We start from the raw sequence: 17,124 nt of genomic DNA on the forward strand, positions 1-17,124 counted from the left end.
TCTCTCTCAAGTAAATAAATAAAATCTTTTTAAAAATTTTTAAAATATGTGTGTGTGTGTGCGCACGCTGAGGGAGTATAATTAATCTTATGTGTCTCCTTGACATGTCTCCATGTCAGTGGGCCTCGCCCCATCAGTTGAAGGCCTGATAGCACAAAAGGGCTGACCCTCCTCCAAGTAAGAAAGGCTTTCCCTTGCCCGAACACTTTTGAATTGGGACACTGGCTTATTCCTGCCTTCAGAACATGCCTTTGATGTTTCAAACTGAAACATCAGCTTTTCCCAGGTCTGCAGCCTGCCAGGCTTTGGATGGGAGTTATATCCTGGGCTTTCCTGGGTCTCTAGCTCGCCCACACCCCTGCAGATCTTTGGACTTGTGAGCCTCCATAATCACATGGGCCAATTCCTCCTAATAAATCTCTTTATATATAATAAAATTACATACTATCGGTCCTGTCTCTCTAGAGAATCCTTACTAATACAGGAAGAGGCCAGAAGACAGCAAAGGGAATCGCCCGCCATGTGTTACACCCAAGGATGAATACGTCTGTCTGTCAGATTGCTTATCCTCCGGCAGGCCTGTCTGAGACAATGAAACCGAGGCTCAGAGAGGGGCAGCCATTTCCCCAGAGCCACACCACTATAACTGGCAGGGCCAGGGGTCACAGGAAGGTCTGTGCAACAACAAACAGGTCAGCTGTTTCTCCCACTTCGTGTCTTCTCCATGGAGTGACACACAATACTGGAGAGGATACACAGGTGAACTATTCTTCCTGGACTCTTCATGGATTTTCGTTATTATTCTTTCGGTTTCAAGCATTTGAGGAAAAACAAACATATCCAACTCGTGCACTCATGCATGTTAATACTGACGACAACATCAATATCCTAAAAAGTGAGCCATTTTGTAGGAAAAAGCGAATTCCAATATGGGTCAGCCATTAAAAAAAAAAAAAAGGCCCAAGCCTGACAGTGGCAGGAAGTGTCTGTAGTTTGGCAGTGGGGGGCCTGTGGGGTCCAGGAGTGTGAGGGCCTGAGCCTCGCCCACCAGCCATACCTTCTCTCTGGTGCTACTGTATCTGCTGCCATTTTCCAAGGTGTCTGGAAACACAGGGACCACGTACTTGCCCAGCAGTACTGGCAGCTCTGAACACACCAGGGAGACCCCTCTCTGGTCGTGTCAGTCCCCTGTGAAGGACAGTGTACTGTGTGCCACAGGAGCTAACACAGGGGCCACACGCATCCTGAGCATCCTCAGCATGTAGCATCCTCAGGAAAGGTCAGTGTGGAGTCGGAGGCTGGACACAACAGGGCTTGGTGACAGACGAGCACTAATGACATCCGGAGGCAGGTCTGCATGTGGGCCTGACAGCTGAGATGCCCGCAGTGTCACCTGCCACCCACAGAAGCCAGGTCTCTGCTACCACAGCCCAACTCGTTTGCATACAGCATCGTGTTCCGCCGAAGAAACAGGTCCTAGCTCGCATGGCTTTTCTGCCGAAGAGCCCGCCTCTGCCCCCCAGTTTAAATTAACTGCCACTCTGCAGAAGGGATCTGTGGTGTTCCAGCTTGCACATCCGGGGTTCCTCTGTACCTCCCAGCTGGTGCTCAGCAGGTCTGCCCCACCCTCCCAACACCAGCACCCCCACCCCCTGCCCAGGGCCCACAGGACAGGCTCCAAGGGCATCCCAGAGTCCCTGGTGCAGTCTGGTAAGCAGCCCTAGGTGCCGGTGACATGTCTCATTCTGTTCTCTCATCTGGGACAGTCTGCTTGCTGCCAGGGCATGTCCTAAGATATTGGGGTGACACCTGCTGTTTGACCTTAGGCAAATGATTTAACCTCTCTGGGCCTCTGTTTCTTCCTCTACACACTGGAATAAAAATAATTCCTGCTGCAAAGGATTGGGGTGATTAGGTGGAGTAGAAAACACAAAGCTCTCATCACGGGACTTGTACATAGTAAGCTCCGAAGATCAGGAAATAAGAGGAGGTTCCCAAAGGAGGGGTCTTTGGTGCAATTCTGACCACAACAACTTTGCTTTTTAAAGAAAGTTAGACAGGCACCTGGCTGGCTCAGCTGGAGGAATCTGTGGCTCTTCATCTCGGGGTTGTGAGTTTGAGCCCCAGGCAGATGTAGAGATCACTTAAAAATAAAATCTTAAAAATAAATGAAGGCAGGCAGGCAGACAATGCAGGTCCTTCCATATCGCGACCATTTATGCCTCACCCTGTCCACCCCCTTCCCCTGGTCCCTGTTGTCAGGGCCCCCACGGCAGCTTCATCAGGGCCCCCCATCCCCAAGGCAGATATCCCCAGAACCACAAGCAAAGATTCAGGCCCAAGACAGGGTTGCTGGCCCAAGGCCACACCGCTGGCAAGACCCGAAGCCACTGCACTTGGCGTCTAACCTCTGTTCGGAAGCCCACCCCTCCCCCTCCCCCTTGCTCTCACTTCCAGCACTCCATTCCTTTGCTGCTGTTCCTGCCACTTCACCCGCCCAAGCTCTCCCACTGCAATGGCCACTCTTCCATGGACCCATCCCCAAGCCTCCCCCTCCCCTCTCCTCTCAGCACCCACAGCTCCACTGGTCTTCCTTGGGGTAGGACCATTCCTTCCTTCATTCACTGAATCCATTATTTACTGAGTCATATGCCATATTCCATGTACTTTTCTAAGTGTCGGGGATACACCAAAATACAAAATACATATTAGTCCCCAACTTCATGGAGCTTACGTCTCAGTGGGAAATAAGGATGAAAAAAACCAAGTATGTAAATATAGGATCTTACACAACAGGGCTAGGGACAGACATAAAGTAGGGATGGGAAAGGCAGGAGGGTCGGAGGAAGCCTATCAGAGGGGGTGACATATGAACACAGCCTTAAATAACTCTGAAAGAGAGGCAGAGGTTGGCTTTTCAACTATCTGGGAGAAGAGCATTCGAGGCAAAAGGATCAGCAAACCCAAGTGGCGCAAGGCAATGCCTCAGCCACGACCCTCTTCTCGTCAGACTTCCCTCAGAGACAGTGTGTGCACAGAGCCTGTGGCTCGTTCGTTTCTTGCCCCCCCACTGCCCCTAGCATAAGACTCTGGTACAAGTTCCAGCAGATGTCCTTTATCGGGTTATAGATTCTCTTCCATTCCTAGTTTGCTACATATTTTTATCACGAATAGGCACTGACTGCTCTGCACCTATGGGGACAATTAATTACATGGCTTTTCTTTTAATTCTACAGATATTGTGAATTATACTGTTTGCTAATGTTAAACCAACCTTGCATTTCTGGGATTTACCCTGGTGGGTCAAGATGACTCATCCGTCTTTTTAATATTTTTCTGGTTTTGATTTGTTATTATTTCGTGAAAGAAGTTTGTGCTTTTGGCCTGTGGATTTCTTTTCCTTGTAATGTTTTCGTCTGGTTTGCGATCAGCAGAAAGTTGGCCTCATGAAAATGATTAGGAAATAACTGCTCCTGTCTCTTTCCTGAAAGAGTTTACAAAAAAAAAAAAAAAAAAAAAACTTGTACTACTCCTTCCTTAAATGTTTCATAGGATTTATAAACAAGCCACCTGGGTTTGGAATTTTCTTTAGGAGAAGGTTTTTAATTATAAACTTAATTTCACCAAATGTCCTAAATGCAACAGGAGGCAAGGATATTACGCCCGTAGGGGACCCGTGTTGAATTTTGGCTGCCTAGCCTCTATCTGCCTCTCTCAGTAACGACACCCAGCTTTTCCATGGGTGCTGCCTCTCCTCTGCTCTCAGACCAAAAGGCTCCAGAATGCTCACACTCCTCCCAACACTAGAAGGCAGGAGGCTGCGGTCTGGTCAGTCGACTCTGTGCTCCCCTAACCAGATAGGGGCTCAGACCCTGGCACGTGCCCAGGTAAGTTAGCCAGAATGGGCAATGCGTGCCCCACTAGACTTGACTCTGGGGACTGTATGGCTGAACCTATGACCTTGGATCCCAGGAGAGCACCTGGCCAAAGCAGAGACACAAGGACTGAGAACACGGGTCCTGTTGACAATCATGTAAACCCCTGCAGACAGAAGCGGGAAACAAATTCTGCCAGGGCTTCCGTTTTGGGGAGCCAATGCAACATTTCTTTGTTTTGTTTAAACTATTTTGGCTTGTGTTTCCTGTTGCATATAGTCAGAAGAGTCTAGACAAAAGAAACACCCCCTATTGAATACTTTAAGGCTTATTGCTTGATTTCATTCAGACTACTGGTTTTTTTTTTTTTTTCTAAAGCAAAAAAGAAAAAAAAACCTTGCATTATTCTTATTCTCTGTCAGGCACAGAGCGAAATGCACCCCAAATGTTTCATTTGCTTTGAGCATCTCATTAAGACTCCCATTTGGGGGGTGCCTGGGTGGTGGCTCAGTTGGTTGAGCCTCTGACTTGATCTCGGCTCAGGTCTTGATCTCAGGGTTGTAAGTTCAGGTCCGGCGCTGGGCCCCATGTTGGGTGGGGAGCCTCCTTAAAACTAAAACAAAACAAAAACCACCTGATACCTGAGGAGACCTCTGCATGGGTATTAAGTCACCAGCCCAAGGTCACATTCCTAGAAAAACGGCTTAGTCCAGCCCGGTCCTAGACCCCTGGTCCCGACACTGCCCTACTCCCTTGTGCTGAAGGCACAACTATTTGAAACAGGGCCAAAGGCCTCTGGCCCCTGCCTGGGGGCTGCCCATCTGGAGGGCCTGGGCTCCCAGATTCTGTCAGAAGATGGCCTCAACCCTCTCCTGAATCACTATCCCACCTGTACCTTTCACACTGCTTTTGAAAAGTGTCACTGGTTTTATTAAACCAACCACTGGCCAACCCCAGAATCAAGCTGGCTCTGGGGTCAGAGACCTGGTTTTGAACGTGGCTTTTCCAATCGCCGGCTCCTGATCCCTGGCTCCCCAATTTTGCCGTGAGTCATCATTCTTACCAAAAAAAGGGTTTTGTAAAAAAAAAAAAAAAAAAGTGTTTTGTTTTGTTTTTAAGATCAACTGGGGGAAATAATACCAAGAGATTAGCAAAAAAACAAAAAACAAAAAAAAACCTGGTTCTGCTATTTTGGTTCCCCCAGCCACACACCTGCATATCTGCCCACCTGTCCCCACCACTAAGGCCTCCTTCTTTATGCTGCCCTTCCTGGTCTAGTCACAGCCAGCGAAGCCTTGTATCTTATGTTTCTCATTTCTTTTTCTCTTAAATAGATGCTTCTTTAAAGAAAAAGTCCTTTAAAAGTAAACTGTGTATTGCTAGTGTACACGGAAAGCCCGTATCATTTGTCATACATCTCAGGTAACCATAAAAACAAACACGAAACAAAACCATGTTGCTAGACTCCGGGAGCTAGACATTGGGAGCTCTGGGGCCCTGCTGCCTTGCGGTGGGGCGTTCCCCGCGCCTCAGAACACAGGCTCAGGAGCTGGGCAGGGGAACCCAAGGACGTGGGAGGCTCAGGCCAGAAAGTGAGAGTCCAGGAAGGGGAAGTGAGATGCACGAAGAACAGGGGTGGGTGGGTGGAGGCAGAGGGAAGCACAGCCCCCCACCATATACCTGCAGACTCCGGCCCCTCTGTGGCAGGGTCAGGCCTTCGGGGACCCAGAGAGGCTGGCAGCTCAGACCACAAAGGAAGCAGGAAGAAAACAACCCAGGACTAGGTCAGCTCAAATCAACACACACGTACCCACGGCAGCTCCCACCGTGGGCCATGGGAGGGAACTGAGCAAGGCCCCAGCAGCCCTGCAGGCGCCCTTCACGGCAGATGCAGAGTAGAGAGCAAGGCCCTGAGAGCCAGCTGGTCCCTAGCCACCACAGCCCAAGTCCTGACCCCGGCAAGCCCCTCCCTGCCTCCTCACCACAGCCCACAAGGTTCCACAGGGCATGGCCCTGCCAACCTCTCTAACCCCGCCCTTCCCCTTCACCGGCAAGCCTTCTCTTTGCTCTGCTGGTGAGCTCTGCCAGAGGCCCTGACTGGTACCCGCTCAGGTCCCAGGTCAGCTCCAGAAAGGGCTCTCCCGGCCAGCCCATCCAAAACCACACCCCACCGTCTTCTGCAAACCTCACGGCCCGCTGTTTTATGTCCATCGCAGACTTACTGCCACATAGCCACTACTTTCATCTGGGTTGATTCTTGAATGCTCCTAGCCAGCTCCAGGCTCCAGGGAAGTGCCATCTGCTTCTTTGCTATCCCATGACCCAGGACCAGAAAGGTGCCTGGATTAGCTCTAAGTCACAAATACTCCTCACCTGGAAAGTGGACCCCCAGCTGTCATCGATGATCAGTGAGCCCCCCCCCCACAACCCTCCCCAGGGCATTTGAGCAGGATGGGTCCTCACAGTGAGCACTGGTGGGCCTCCGGCTGAATTAAACTCACTTTTGGGGTTAAGCTTTCGCAGTGTATATTTTTTATTCTAATGATAGTGCCTGATTCTCCAGTTTCCCCTGGGTTCTCCTGCCTCCTCTGAGCAGAAGACAGCCAGGCTGGATGACTTTCCAGCCTGGCTCGGTGTGTAGAGGGGTTTTCTGGAAGAGCCAGAGGAAACCCTTCCCCTCTCCCTTTCTCTCCCACTTTCCCCAGGCTGTAATGGGGCGGGGAGGGGCAGGGAGGGAGGTGCTGCTGGCCTTGGACTTGGCACCGCTACAGGTCAGCAAGGACAGAGGGACTGCTGGCTCTTTCAAAACCATGGATTCCCAAGGGGGATCTGAGGAGTGTGGGACACAACACACACTGAAGACAAGCCTACCGAGTGGGGACCCATGCAGCCGGAAGGGCTCCCATTTGCCTCCCCAAGAATCCTTATCCCTGTGACTGAGAAGGGCACCCTGGTTCAGGACCAAGCCTGGTAGACACTCCAGGCAGCTCTGGGGTGCCCTGGGGAGAACTTCCAGAGCAGGAAAGGGCGGGAATTCTGGGCATGACACTTCAGTGGGGCTTGGAGGATGCCCTTTACCAGGCCAACCACCTCCCCTCACCATCCAGTCAGACACCCCCGGCCAAGAGGCCTGCTTCACCCAGAGGCCCAGGAGGTTGCACAACATCCCCGCCACATACACACACCCAACCAGGAAACCAGCCGAAGACACTCACTCCAAGACAGGGCAGGGCACTGGGGAAACCAAAACACCCTGGGACTTCAATCACAGGGAAAGGCATGGGCAGATAATGGAACAGGTACCAAGCAGAACGGCGCTCAGACACCTAACGCTTAGGAAGATAACGAAGCACTGGAGAAAAATAGAGTCTTAATGTGAGCTGGTGGTTGACAGAGCAGGGTACCGAGGGGCCCAAACACCAAGTACAAGCTCCAAGGGTGAAAACCTGTGCCTAGAAGAAAGCCCAAGCGGAGACAAGCCCTTTTACAGTTGAAAGATTATGGTATATTTCTCTTTTTCTCTATTTTCCCAATTTTCCATTTTCCATGTAATGTCATTTTGTATATAAAAGGATACCTTAACCAAAAAAAAAAAAAAAAGAAAGAAAGAAAGAAAAGAAAAGACCTAGGGCACCCAGCTGGCTCTGGCTCAGTTGGCCAAGTATGCAACTCCTGATTTCAGGGGCCATGAGTTTGAGCCCTATTTTAGGGGTAGAGACAACTTAAAGATAAAATCTTAAAAAAAAAAAAAAGACCTAATGAATACTTTCAGTAACACAAAATAGAAAAAAAGGATAAGAGACTTGTCTCATATAACCAGCAATGCAATGGGAAGGATTCAATCAGCATCCAGCAAGTGCAGAGGTTTCAAGCCCTGAATGCGATGGGAACAGGGGCATCCCTGTGAGCTTCCACACAACCCAGAGACTATCACCACAGCTCTTCCTCTACCTGTGACGAGGTTAGGCCCCGAAAGACCCAACATAATACCGTTAAGTCGAGGGGCGCCTGGGTAGTTCAGTGGTCAAGCATCTACCTTCAGCTCAGGTCATGATCCCAGGGACCTAAGATCAAGCCTCACATGCTCCATGCTCTGTGATTCGGCTTCTCCCTCTCCCTCTCCTTGCTCCTCCCCCTGATATGCTCTCTCTCTAATACACAGATAAATAAAATGTGTTGTTTTTTTTTTTAAAAATCGAAAGTACCTTTAATACACCAACCCCCCTTCCCTTGGTGTGGGAGCCTGACCTACACTAACCATGTTAGGAACACTGACCTCAACCTGCAGTTGGGCAGAATCCGCTAACACAAACCGTTTGATCATAAAGTGCCGAGTGTATCATGTAACTTACTGGATACTGTGCTGAAAGTGAAAAACAGAAAGTTGTAGGAGTACAGGATGGCTGTTAGGGTATTGGTGGCTGACCCTGTGATCACGTGGCCTGGAGCTATGGCCGCTGACACCACCCAGCGTCATGGGAAAGTGTACTGCATGTGGCTAGCCTGGGTAAAGATCCATACTCAAAGTTCCAAGTACGGTTTCTACATTTGCCCATCGCTTTTGCACTATTGTGAAGTTGAAAAATCGAAGTGGAACCACTGTTACTTGGGGGCCACCTGTGTTTACGGGATATCACGTAGAGCCCCTCCTTTTCAGAGGCTCAGAGGACAATGTGGGTAGTTCAGACTACATGGATCTCTAAGGCTCCTAGGGCCTGAAAACTGTCCAGTTATTTGATGCCCTAAAATCAAGAAATGGGAAAAATGAGCTTAGAGCCACTGGCTGAGACACGCCGTGATTTCAGTCATCTCGGAGCCTGGCCCCAAATTTAAAGGAGTGAGCAAAAATTCCCCCAAGGTCCAGGAGGGTTTTAATTTTTTTTATATTTTGGTCTTCATCTCAGACTTAACGATGAACTTCTTGGATGAAGAGGATATTTTCCTCCCAGGTTTAGATAACTGAGGATACACAGCGTTGTCTGCTTGCCAACTCTTAAAAATCTCCAGAGGAGATTCTTCAAAAACTAAAGCAACAGAGGCCTCAAATAGGAGCAGCGCTACTAAAAATAAGTATTTTCAATGCTTGATTGATGGAAGATTTTCCTGTGAAGGGGAAAATCACAACACCTCTGAGGAAACGCTTAAGCTAAGCAGTCACACATTTGCAATAAAAATTATGGATCAGATGCAAAACAAGTTATAAGGTATTAGCACTTCTCTGATGTATAAGAAATTAGGACTGCTTTCTCCCCCCACCTTCCTCCTAAGCAGCTATATGAGCAAATTAAAAAGCACCAGACTCTCTCAGAAAAGAAAACGTACTGGGGGTGGGGGGAGGTTACCTCAGGGGGGGAAAAAAGTGCAGCTATAGAATCTCAAAGGAAGTTGCATACAAATACATCCAAAGGGATTCACTTGAAGGCAGCTGTTTTTAATAAACAGCTTCCTCTTTCTTGCCCATATATCAAGAAGGACAGATGAGTTCAGCCAGAGAACGAGCACGTATCTCCTGAAACTATGGACTAAACAGCTCATCATCCCACACGAGACAAGGCCTTAGTCAAGGATACAGAAAACCCTAAGCCCAAGTTCAGCCTCTGATACCCAGCCAGGAACAAGACCCCTCCAGGTGCATAACTAAACCCAAAATACAACTGGCTAACATAGCATGACCTATTTCAGAAGGCGGACTTTTTGAAAATAAACAGCCTCAACTACTGCTATTGAGGAAGAATGCTCCTCTGAGCTCTGGGGGCCCATCCTTGCATATATGCACAAACTGATTTGGAAACAGACCTGAAACACACACGCACACATTTGGTTCTCTGTAACAGTGGAAACACCTCGGTCATCTGACCCAGGCATCAAAGAGGTAAAGAAAGGAAGAGGCAAAGAGAGCCTCCTTTCATCTGTAGCAAGGTGGGGCTGTGAGGTGTGGGTGGGGCTTCAGTCACACCCAGGGCTGTCTCCAGCCCACAGGAGTAAAAGCTGCATTTTGCTCAGTCTGCTGGAGAGAAGGTCTGGACCACATCACCCTGCCCAGCCAGGGGCCTAGCCAGGTCTCTCTGTCTAAGCAGAAAAAGGGGGAGCAGAGAGGCCTCTCGTTTCATTAGTTTCTGGGGTTTCCAAGATCCCACCGCCCCACAATGAATGTAGAATTCCTGAGTACCCCCAGGAAACCAGGAGGGGAGCTGTCGAGAAAAGCCCGAGTTTTGAGCATAAAGCCTAACCCCACCCTGGACAACGTGGGGTGAATCACCAACCATTCCTTGCGTTTCATTTTTCATCTGTAAAATGGGCCTCTAGGATTTCCTACGCAACACCTTTCATCAAAGGTTTACGTTCCTCCCAAAGACGCTGAACATCGTATGGGATTCTTCCCACACATGGCTTTCTGGCTTCTCCACAAACCCAATTCCCACACCAGTCCGGTACGGGGCATGAGTCCCCCATCACTAGACAAAATCAAGACACTTGCGTCTCCAGACTAGGGCCTCGACCACCTGCTCCCCGGAATCCTGGACAAGAAGGGGAAGTAAGACCACGTGGACCCCCCCATCCCCGGCGCTCCAGTGCTTTCCTCTCCCTACAGGGGAAGTCCTGAAGACCCCCTTTCCTGGTAAGGCCTTCCCGGGGCCCTCCGCAGCATCCGACGCAGTTCCTCCTGTCAGGCGGACTCTTGCGCCCCTCCTGGCGCACAAACCACAAACAGCTAGCTGCGGGCCAGGCCCCGCTGCCTTCCAGCTCGAGCGGCGCGGAGGCCCAGGCGGCGCCATGCGCGGTGGCTGCAACCTGCGAGCACGCCGCCGAGTCAGCCGCGGCCCGTCGCTCCGGCCCGCCCTGACCGCCTGGCCGCCGCCCCAGTGCCCGGGCAGCGCGCGCCGGCGCACCTGCTGCGCGCGGGCCTGCTGGGGGCGCGCCCGGCCGCCCCGCCGGCAACCCCCCGCCCCGGCGCCCGCCCCGGCCCGGAAGCCGCGCGTGCCCGCAGGCTCCGCCGGACCAGTCCCGGGAGCTGCGGTCGCGCTCTCACGCGCCGGCGCACCTGCAGCGCGCTCCCGCCCGCCGGCCTCCCAGGCCCGAGGGCCCTCCCTCCCTCCCCTGGTCGTGGGCCGCGCGCCTCACCAGCGATAGCAGCCCTCTGAGGCCTCCAGCGTGAAGTTCACGCGCGTGGCCCGCGTGAAGGGCAGCAGCACTTTGGGGATGTTGAGCTTGGCCGCCGCGGCGGTGGGGCCCAGCACCAGCAGCACCGACAGCGCGAGCAGGAGCCCCGGCAGCCCCCGGCCCCGCGCCGCCGCCATCCTCTCCGCGCTTCACCTCCGGCGACCCGGCGCCTGGCCGCCCGCGCGCTCCCCCTCGCGCCCTCCTTCCCCGCCCGCGCGCGCCGGGCCAGCAGGTGATAAGCGCGGGAGGGAGGAGGCGGAGCGAGGGCCGCGGCCTAGGGCCACTTCCTGGGCCCCGGCGGAGCCCGAGCGCGGGAACTGAGGGGGCCGAGCCCGCGGCGACCCCACCCCCGGCCCGGGCCCGCGCGCCCTCGACCACGCCGGGCGGAGGGAGGGTCTGGAGCGCGCGCGCCCTGGGCCACGCAGTGTGGGCGGGGGAAGGGAGGTAATGAGATGGGGCCCGCGCCCCGGGTCACGTGGGGGATGGGGCCGGAGCCCGAGCCAAGCTCCGGCCGGGAATGAGGGGCTACGGCGCGCGCCCACAAGGAGTCAGCCTAAACGCGCACGCCTGCCGGGCACCTCTCGACCTCGGGGGAATCCTTGCGCAGTTTTCTGGTCTCCACGCTCACACCCCGTGTTTTTAAACTCGCTGGCTGTTACTGGGCGCCAGTGTGGAGCCTTCCAGCCGTTCGTGCAGTCATTCATTCGGCTCTGTTCAGCGCCTTGGGCGATTGAGCCGGGGCTGGGAGAAGGGCAAACGAGGCCGCCGAGCTCCCGTGACCATGACAGTGCGCTCGGTCAGAGTGACTGACCGTCAACATGCAAAGGGACAGGCACCTCGGAAATCTGGGATGCGGAGTGCCGAAATGCCCCTCGTCCTGGTCGTACTTTACAGAAGAGGGACCCGGTACCATAAGCAGCAGCGAACCGCTGAATCACTTGAAGGCCGGCAGGGTGCTTCCTCCCACTTTAACCTCCACACAGCCTTGCCAGAGAGAACTTACGATCCCCATTTCTCCAGGAGGAAACAGACTAAGTGGCCCAAAGATCACCCAACAAGAAGGGCAGTGCTAGGGCTTTCAGATCCCAAAGCCCTTGTTTTCTGTGCTACACCTGCTGTCTTCTCTAAGTCCTAGAGAGGTTACCCAAAAGGTGGATTTAGGGCCAATACTGCCAGAGCACACTCTGCCCCCTCTCCCCTCAGTTCAGCATCACTGAATTCGTCTGCATGCAGAAATCTTAGCTCTTAAATTCAGTCTACATTTTGTGCTCTATGGTTTGTAGAGGTCTTTGTCCTGACTTGCATGAGCCATGGGTTCAGAGGTCACAACATGCACCAGTGTCTCTAAAGAGTTCACCTACTGCATGCACAGAGGGTAGTGGGAGTCTAGTGGGAGGTCAGGAAAGGGGTGGGGTGAGACTGCACCAGCCCAGCTCTAGTAAAATGTTCAGGAAGTGTGCATTGAATTGTAACCAGAAAGGCACACGTTAATGCCACTGCAGGACAGGGAAGAAGATGCTGAATATCAATCAGGCTGGGAAGGCTTCTTGGAGGAGGTGGCCACTAATTTTTCTGGGATTCAGAGAAGTGCACATGTGTGTGCTTGCCTCCCAGGGGTCATTGGGCTTTTAGATGTGTTTGGGTGTGTTTTGGGATCAAAGCCTTAAGATCTCAGACCAGGGAATGTGTGCATTAGGCGAAACTAGATCCCAGTGCTATGGGGCTTTCCCGGTGTAGAACCAGGTGCTGTAGGAGGGGGAAATTCCAATAGGTTCTCTTCTCTTAAGAAACAGAGACGTCAGTATGGGGAAAGCAGCACCAGAGGCGGGATCCATGAAGAAATTTCAGTGCTCTTGTTTTCACATTTCATTCATTTTTGAGTAAGTAACACAGATGGTTTAAACTAAAAAGGCCCCAAAGGGCTCCCAGTAACAGTGACTCCCATTCACTGTCGTATAACCAGATGCCCTTCCCCATAGGCAACCAGTGTTTTCTGCTTGAGCGGAGAAATTGTAGATGTAGATACATATCTATAGAGCCATATATCTTTAGATCGATATATCTATATCTAAGCACTTCATCCCGGTTGTACTTATATATATAGATTAATATAGATATATCTATATATAGATATATCAACCTATAGATATATAGATATATCTATATCTAGGTAGATATCTATATCTAGATAGATAGATAGATATAAACTCATCATTTCCAATTTTGCCCGCTTAAATTGGCAACCAGGAGAAAGGGACTAGACAGGACATGAGGGGACTGGAGTGTTCTGGCCATTAGGATCATGAGTTGCTGTGCCCCATCTTTCCAGATGTTGTGATTACTGAAATCAGGAACATGGTTTTTTTCTGCGGGTGAAATATTGTGATTGTAAAATATGACAATTCACTAAAACCAAACATACATACTCTTGGCCATTTATCCCAGAAAAGTGAAAATTTATGTTCACCAGTAAATGCTGTCCATAAAATATTCATAGAAGCTTTATTCAGAGTAACCCTGAAGTGGAAACAGCACAGAGGTCCTTCCGCAGATAATGGTTAAAGAGACTGTGGTCCACCCATCCCATGCAGTCCTACTCAGCAGTAAAGGAGAAGGCTAATGATACATGGATACCTCAGATGACTTTCCGGGGGAAAACAGCCAATCCCCAAAGTTTCCATACTGTATGACTGCATTCATACAACATCCTTGAAGAGGCAAAGTTCTACAAATGGCGAGCTTCTGGGTGGTTGCCAAGTGTGAGGGTCTGCCCAAGTGGGCCTGGGTGTGATGTGACTATAGAAGCTCAATGGGGGAAACCATCGTGGTGACGGCAATGTTCTATATCTTGACTGGATCATGTCAGTTTTCTGAATGCAGTATTTGCCTCTGTTTTTGCAAGACATTACCATTGGTGGGAGTCTGCCTCTCCCTCTTCCCTTTGCCCTCCCCAGACTCCTGTGAGCTCTCTCTCTAATAAATTAAAAAAAAAAATTTTTTTTTAAAGAATCTGGGTAGACATAGCTTGCCAACCCCCTAGCAGTCAGGAAATTTCCCCCAAGAGAAAACAACCAATGGGAAACAACAAAATGATGGATAAAACATTTTCCCCTTTACATTGTCCTTATACTTGTCCCCCTCCTTTGACTCTGAACCTAGTAATGGATGGTGTCTGGGCCCAGTTGGGGTCCATTCTGCCAGCCAGCCTTCTCTGTGTGATCCATTTCCACTGCCTGCCATTGGCCCACCTTCTCTGTGTCAAGTGCTTTATCTGAAATTCAAGGAGATGGCAGGCCTGAGCAGACCACCTTGTTCCAGGCACAGAGAACCTCCAGCATGGAAGGGACCTCAGATTTGTGTTAGAGGTTGTTGACATGATAAATAAAATAAGGAAATGTTTCCTGTGACTGGTATCAGTGCCTCCCACACTTCTGTCATTTCCCCCCACCCTAAAAAAAAATCCTACAATAACTGAGTACCACCTGTAATCTCTCTCTCTCTTTTTTTTTTTCTTTTAAGTATAATCCACGCCCAGCATGGAGCCCAGTGTAGGGTCCGAACTCACGATCCTGAGATGAAGACTCGAGCCGGGATCAAGAGTTGGACACTCAGCTGAATGAGCCATCTGGGCACCTCTGTACTATTTGCCTTTAAATGAGGTTGTTTACATACATGTATTTAAGAAGAAAACTGTCACTTCTGTAAATAGAAAACCAGTACCAGTTGCAAAAACAGAAGTAGCCAAAAAATAAATACAATGAGACAAAGGGATACCATCAAGTTACAAACAGACAGGGTGTCCCACCAAAGCCTCAGAGCCGGAGGCCTACTCTACCTTTGTAACTGGGATATGATCAAGCACTAGACAATATGGAAGACAGACTGGCCCAATCAAAGGGCCTTGTTCCTTGAGTGGATAAGGGTGGAGGGATCATTTAAAAGGCAGGTGCCACCTGGGTGGCTCAGTCACTTAAGCGTCCAACTTGTGATTTTGGCTCAGGTCATGATCTCATGGGTCATGGGATCCAGCCCCACTTTGTCTTCACACTCAGCAGGGAGTCTGCTTGAGATGCTCTCTGGCCCTCTCCCACTGCCCCTTCTCTCTCTCCTCTCTCTCTCTCTCTCAAATGAAATAAGTACATCTTCAAGAAAATAAAATGCCGGTAACTTTTTCCCTAATGGGATGTTGTCATCTTAGAGCCTATCCACCACCTTTTTGCAAGAATTTCTTTTTTTAGTTTTGCAGTGGAGAATCTCAAACATTCACAAGAGTAGATCGGGTAGTATAGTGAAACCCATGACCCTTCAGTCCTATGACCACAATCCATGGCCAATCCCATGCCTTCTGCAGATCACCCCAAACTCCGCTCCATGTCGTTCTGAAACAAATCCAAGGGATCCTATCATTTCGTCTGTATTTCAATGTGTGTATCTCTTAAAGAGGAGAAGTCTTTTATATATACACAATCACAATACTATTGTCACATCTAAGAAATTAACAATGATTCCTCACTTATATCCAGTGAGTTCAAATTTCCAACTGTCTCCTAAGTGTCATTTTTTTTTTTCATAGTTTGTGTTTTAAGAACCAGGACCCAAGTAAGATTCACATATTGCAATTGACTGAAGTAGGCCTTTAATTTCTAAGTTTCCCCTTTATCCCTGCTTCTCCTCTGGCGATTTCTGTGTTTCCCCTTTATCACCAGAGTACATAGAGGTATGTATTTCAGAGCCCCCTCCTGCTGAGTCTGCCTGCTGTGTAGCATACTTCTGGCCACCCACCACAGCACCAGTGGTTTCCCTGCTGCACAAGTCTGCAGCTAGGTTTTGGTCATGGGAATTTAGGAAAGGCAGACGCAACATGAACCTTCGTGGGTCTCTGAGCTGGAACACTCAGCATTTCAATAAAAAAGTAAGAGAAAGAAGAAAGAGGTTGGGAGCTTTGGAATGGCTCCAGCCTTTGCAAAACGATTTCCAAAACATCATTGCGTGTAAGATCATGGCACTATTTAATTATAGAAATTGCTCTTCTTTATTAATGTGCGGACAAGCTGCCTGCCTGTGGATCTGATTTCTGTTCATTTTGTCTTTTCTGTTCATTCTGTCTCGGAAGGTCTCACACTTCCCACGTTCATCCTCCATCAGAATCCGTGGTCATTTACTTTAGCCGGTTAGCTTCCTGTGGGCTGCTGGAGCCCTTCATCCTCTGCCCCTGGCTTCCTTCAACCTCAAGCACTCTGATTACAGCTCCACACTGTCAGACCCCCTCAGAAGCTCAGGCTTACATGTGTCAACCCAGTCCATGAAGCCTGACACTGGCAGCCCTTGGCTGAACACATGAGGGAGCCTCAGACATCTCTGTGGCACCAAAACCAGAGGAGGGCAGATCCTACCCCTGGCTTCCTCGAAATGCCCCAGCCAGGCCACGCAGCTCCACGTGGGAGCCGGAATAGTCAACACAGATCACAGTGCACTCCTCCCCCGGCTGGTCCCCTAGAGCCTCCCAGATGCCTTTGGAAGAGAATCCAAACTCCTTCCCACAGTCCTCAGGCCCTGAAAGACAGTGTCACAGTGTCACCTCTTACTTGTAGCTCCCACACCCCTCTCCCAGCCTGGACACATCTAGATACCTCATGTCTCCAGTATCTGACACCCTAGGGAGGATCATTTTTTAAATTTATTTTCAGTAGTGAACATTAAATGCAACATAATAATGGTGGGGAAAATGATTTTTTTACTGTTTTATTGTGCTTTAAGCCAGCAAAGAATAAAGTATTTAATAAAAAAATAAAATATTACCATCAAAAAAGGGAAAGACAGTGGATCATAATTAATGACATTAATGCATTTTTAACTTACATTTATGTAGTTGCCTATTGCAATAATGAATAACATTAGAGTGTACTGACCATTAAATTAAAAAAAGACAAAATGAAAAAATAAATTTCCAATTCAGGCTAATATGCAGATTCAGTAAAACAGTTCAGGTATAAGGTAAGACTTGCACTTATCAAAAATATTACCCCTTGTGGTTGGCATTCTGTTGCATGTTTTAAAATTTAAACCAAATAAAGTGTCCGGGTGGCAC

At 49.9% G+C, this 17,124-nt stretch overlaps 1 protein-coding gene and 1 long non-coding RNA gene across 3 annotated transcripts in view; one reads left to right on the forward strand and one right to left on the reverse strand.

Moving 5' to 3' along the window:
• NUP210 (nucleoporin 210) overlaps positions 1-11,261 on the reverse strand; it is a 103,894-nt gene extending 92,633 nt beyond the window's left edge. The window contains exon 1 of one of the 2 annotated variants that reach the window (XM_082688052.1): positions 10,998-11,261. In XM_082688052.1, coding sequence (XP_082544178.1) covers positions 10,998-11,173 — 176 coding nt within the window. In that variant the 5' untranslated portion in view covers positions 11,174-11,261. The remainder of the gene's footprint in view (positions 1-10,997) is intronic. The other variant, XM_082688053.1, reaches the window with a different exon arrangement.
• Positions 11,139-14,687, forward strand: LOC309843008. The gene is made up of 3 exons (XR_014299905.1): positions 11,139-11,268; positions 12,824-12,916; positions 14,556-14,687. It is a non-coding gene; the product is annotated as an uncharacterized lncRNA (long non-coding RNA).
• Positions 14,688-17,124: the final 2,437 nt, after the last annotated feature.

Source organism: Mustela nivalis (genome assembly GCF_964662115.1).
Source record: "Mustela nivalis genome assembly, chromosome: 1".
In the NCBI taxonomy this organism is placed as follows: Eukaryota; Metazoa; Chordata; class Mammalia; order Carnivora; family Mustelidae; genus Mustela; species Mustela nivalis.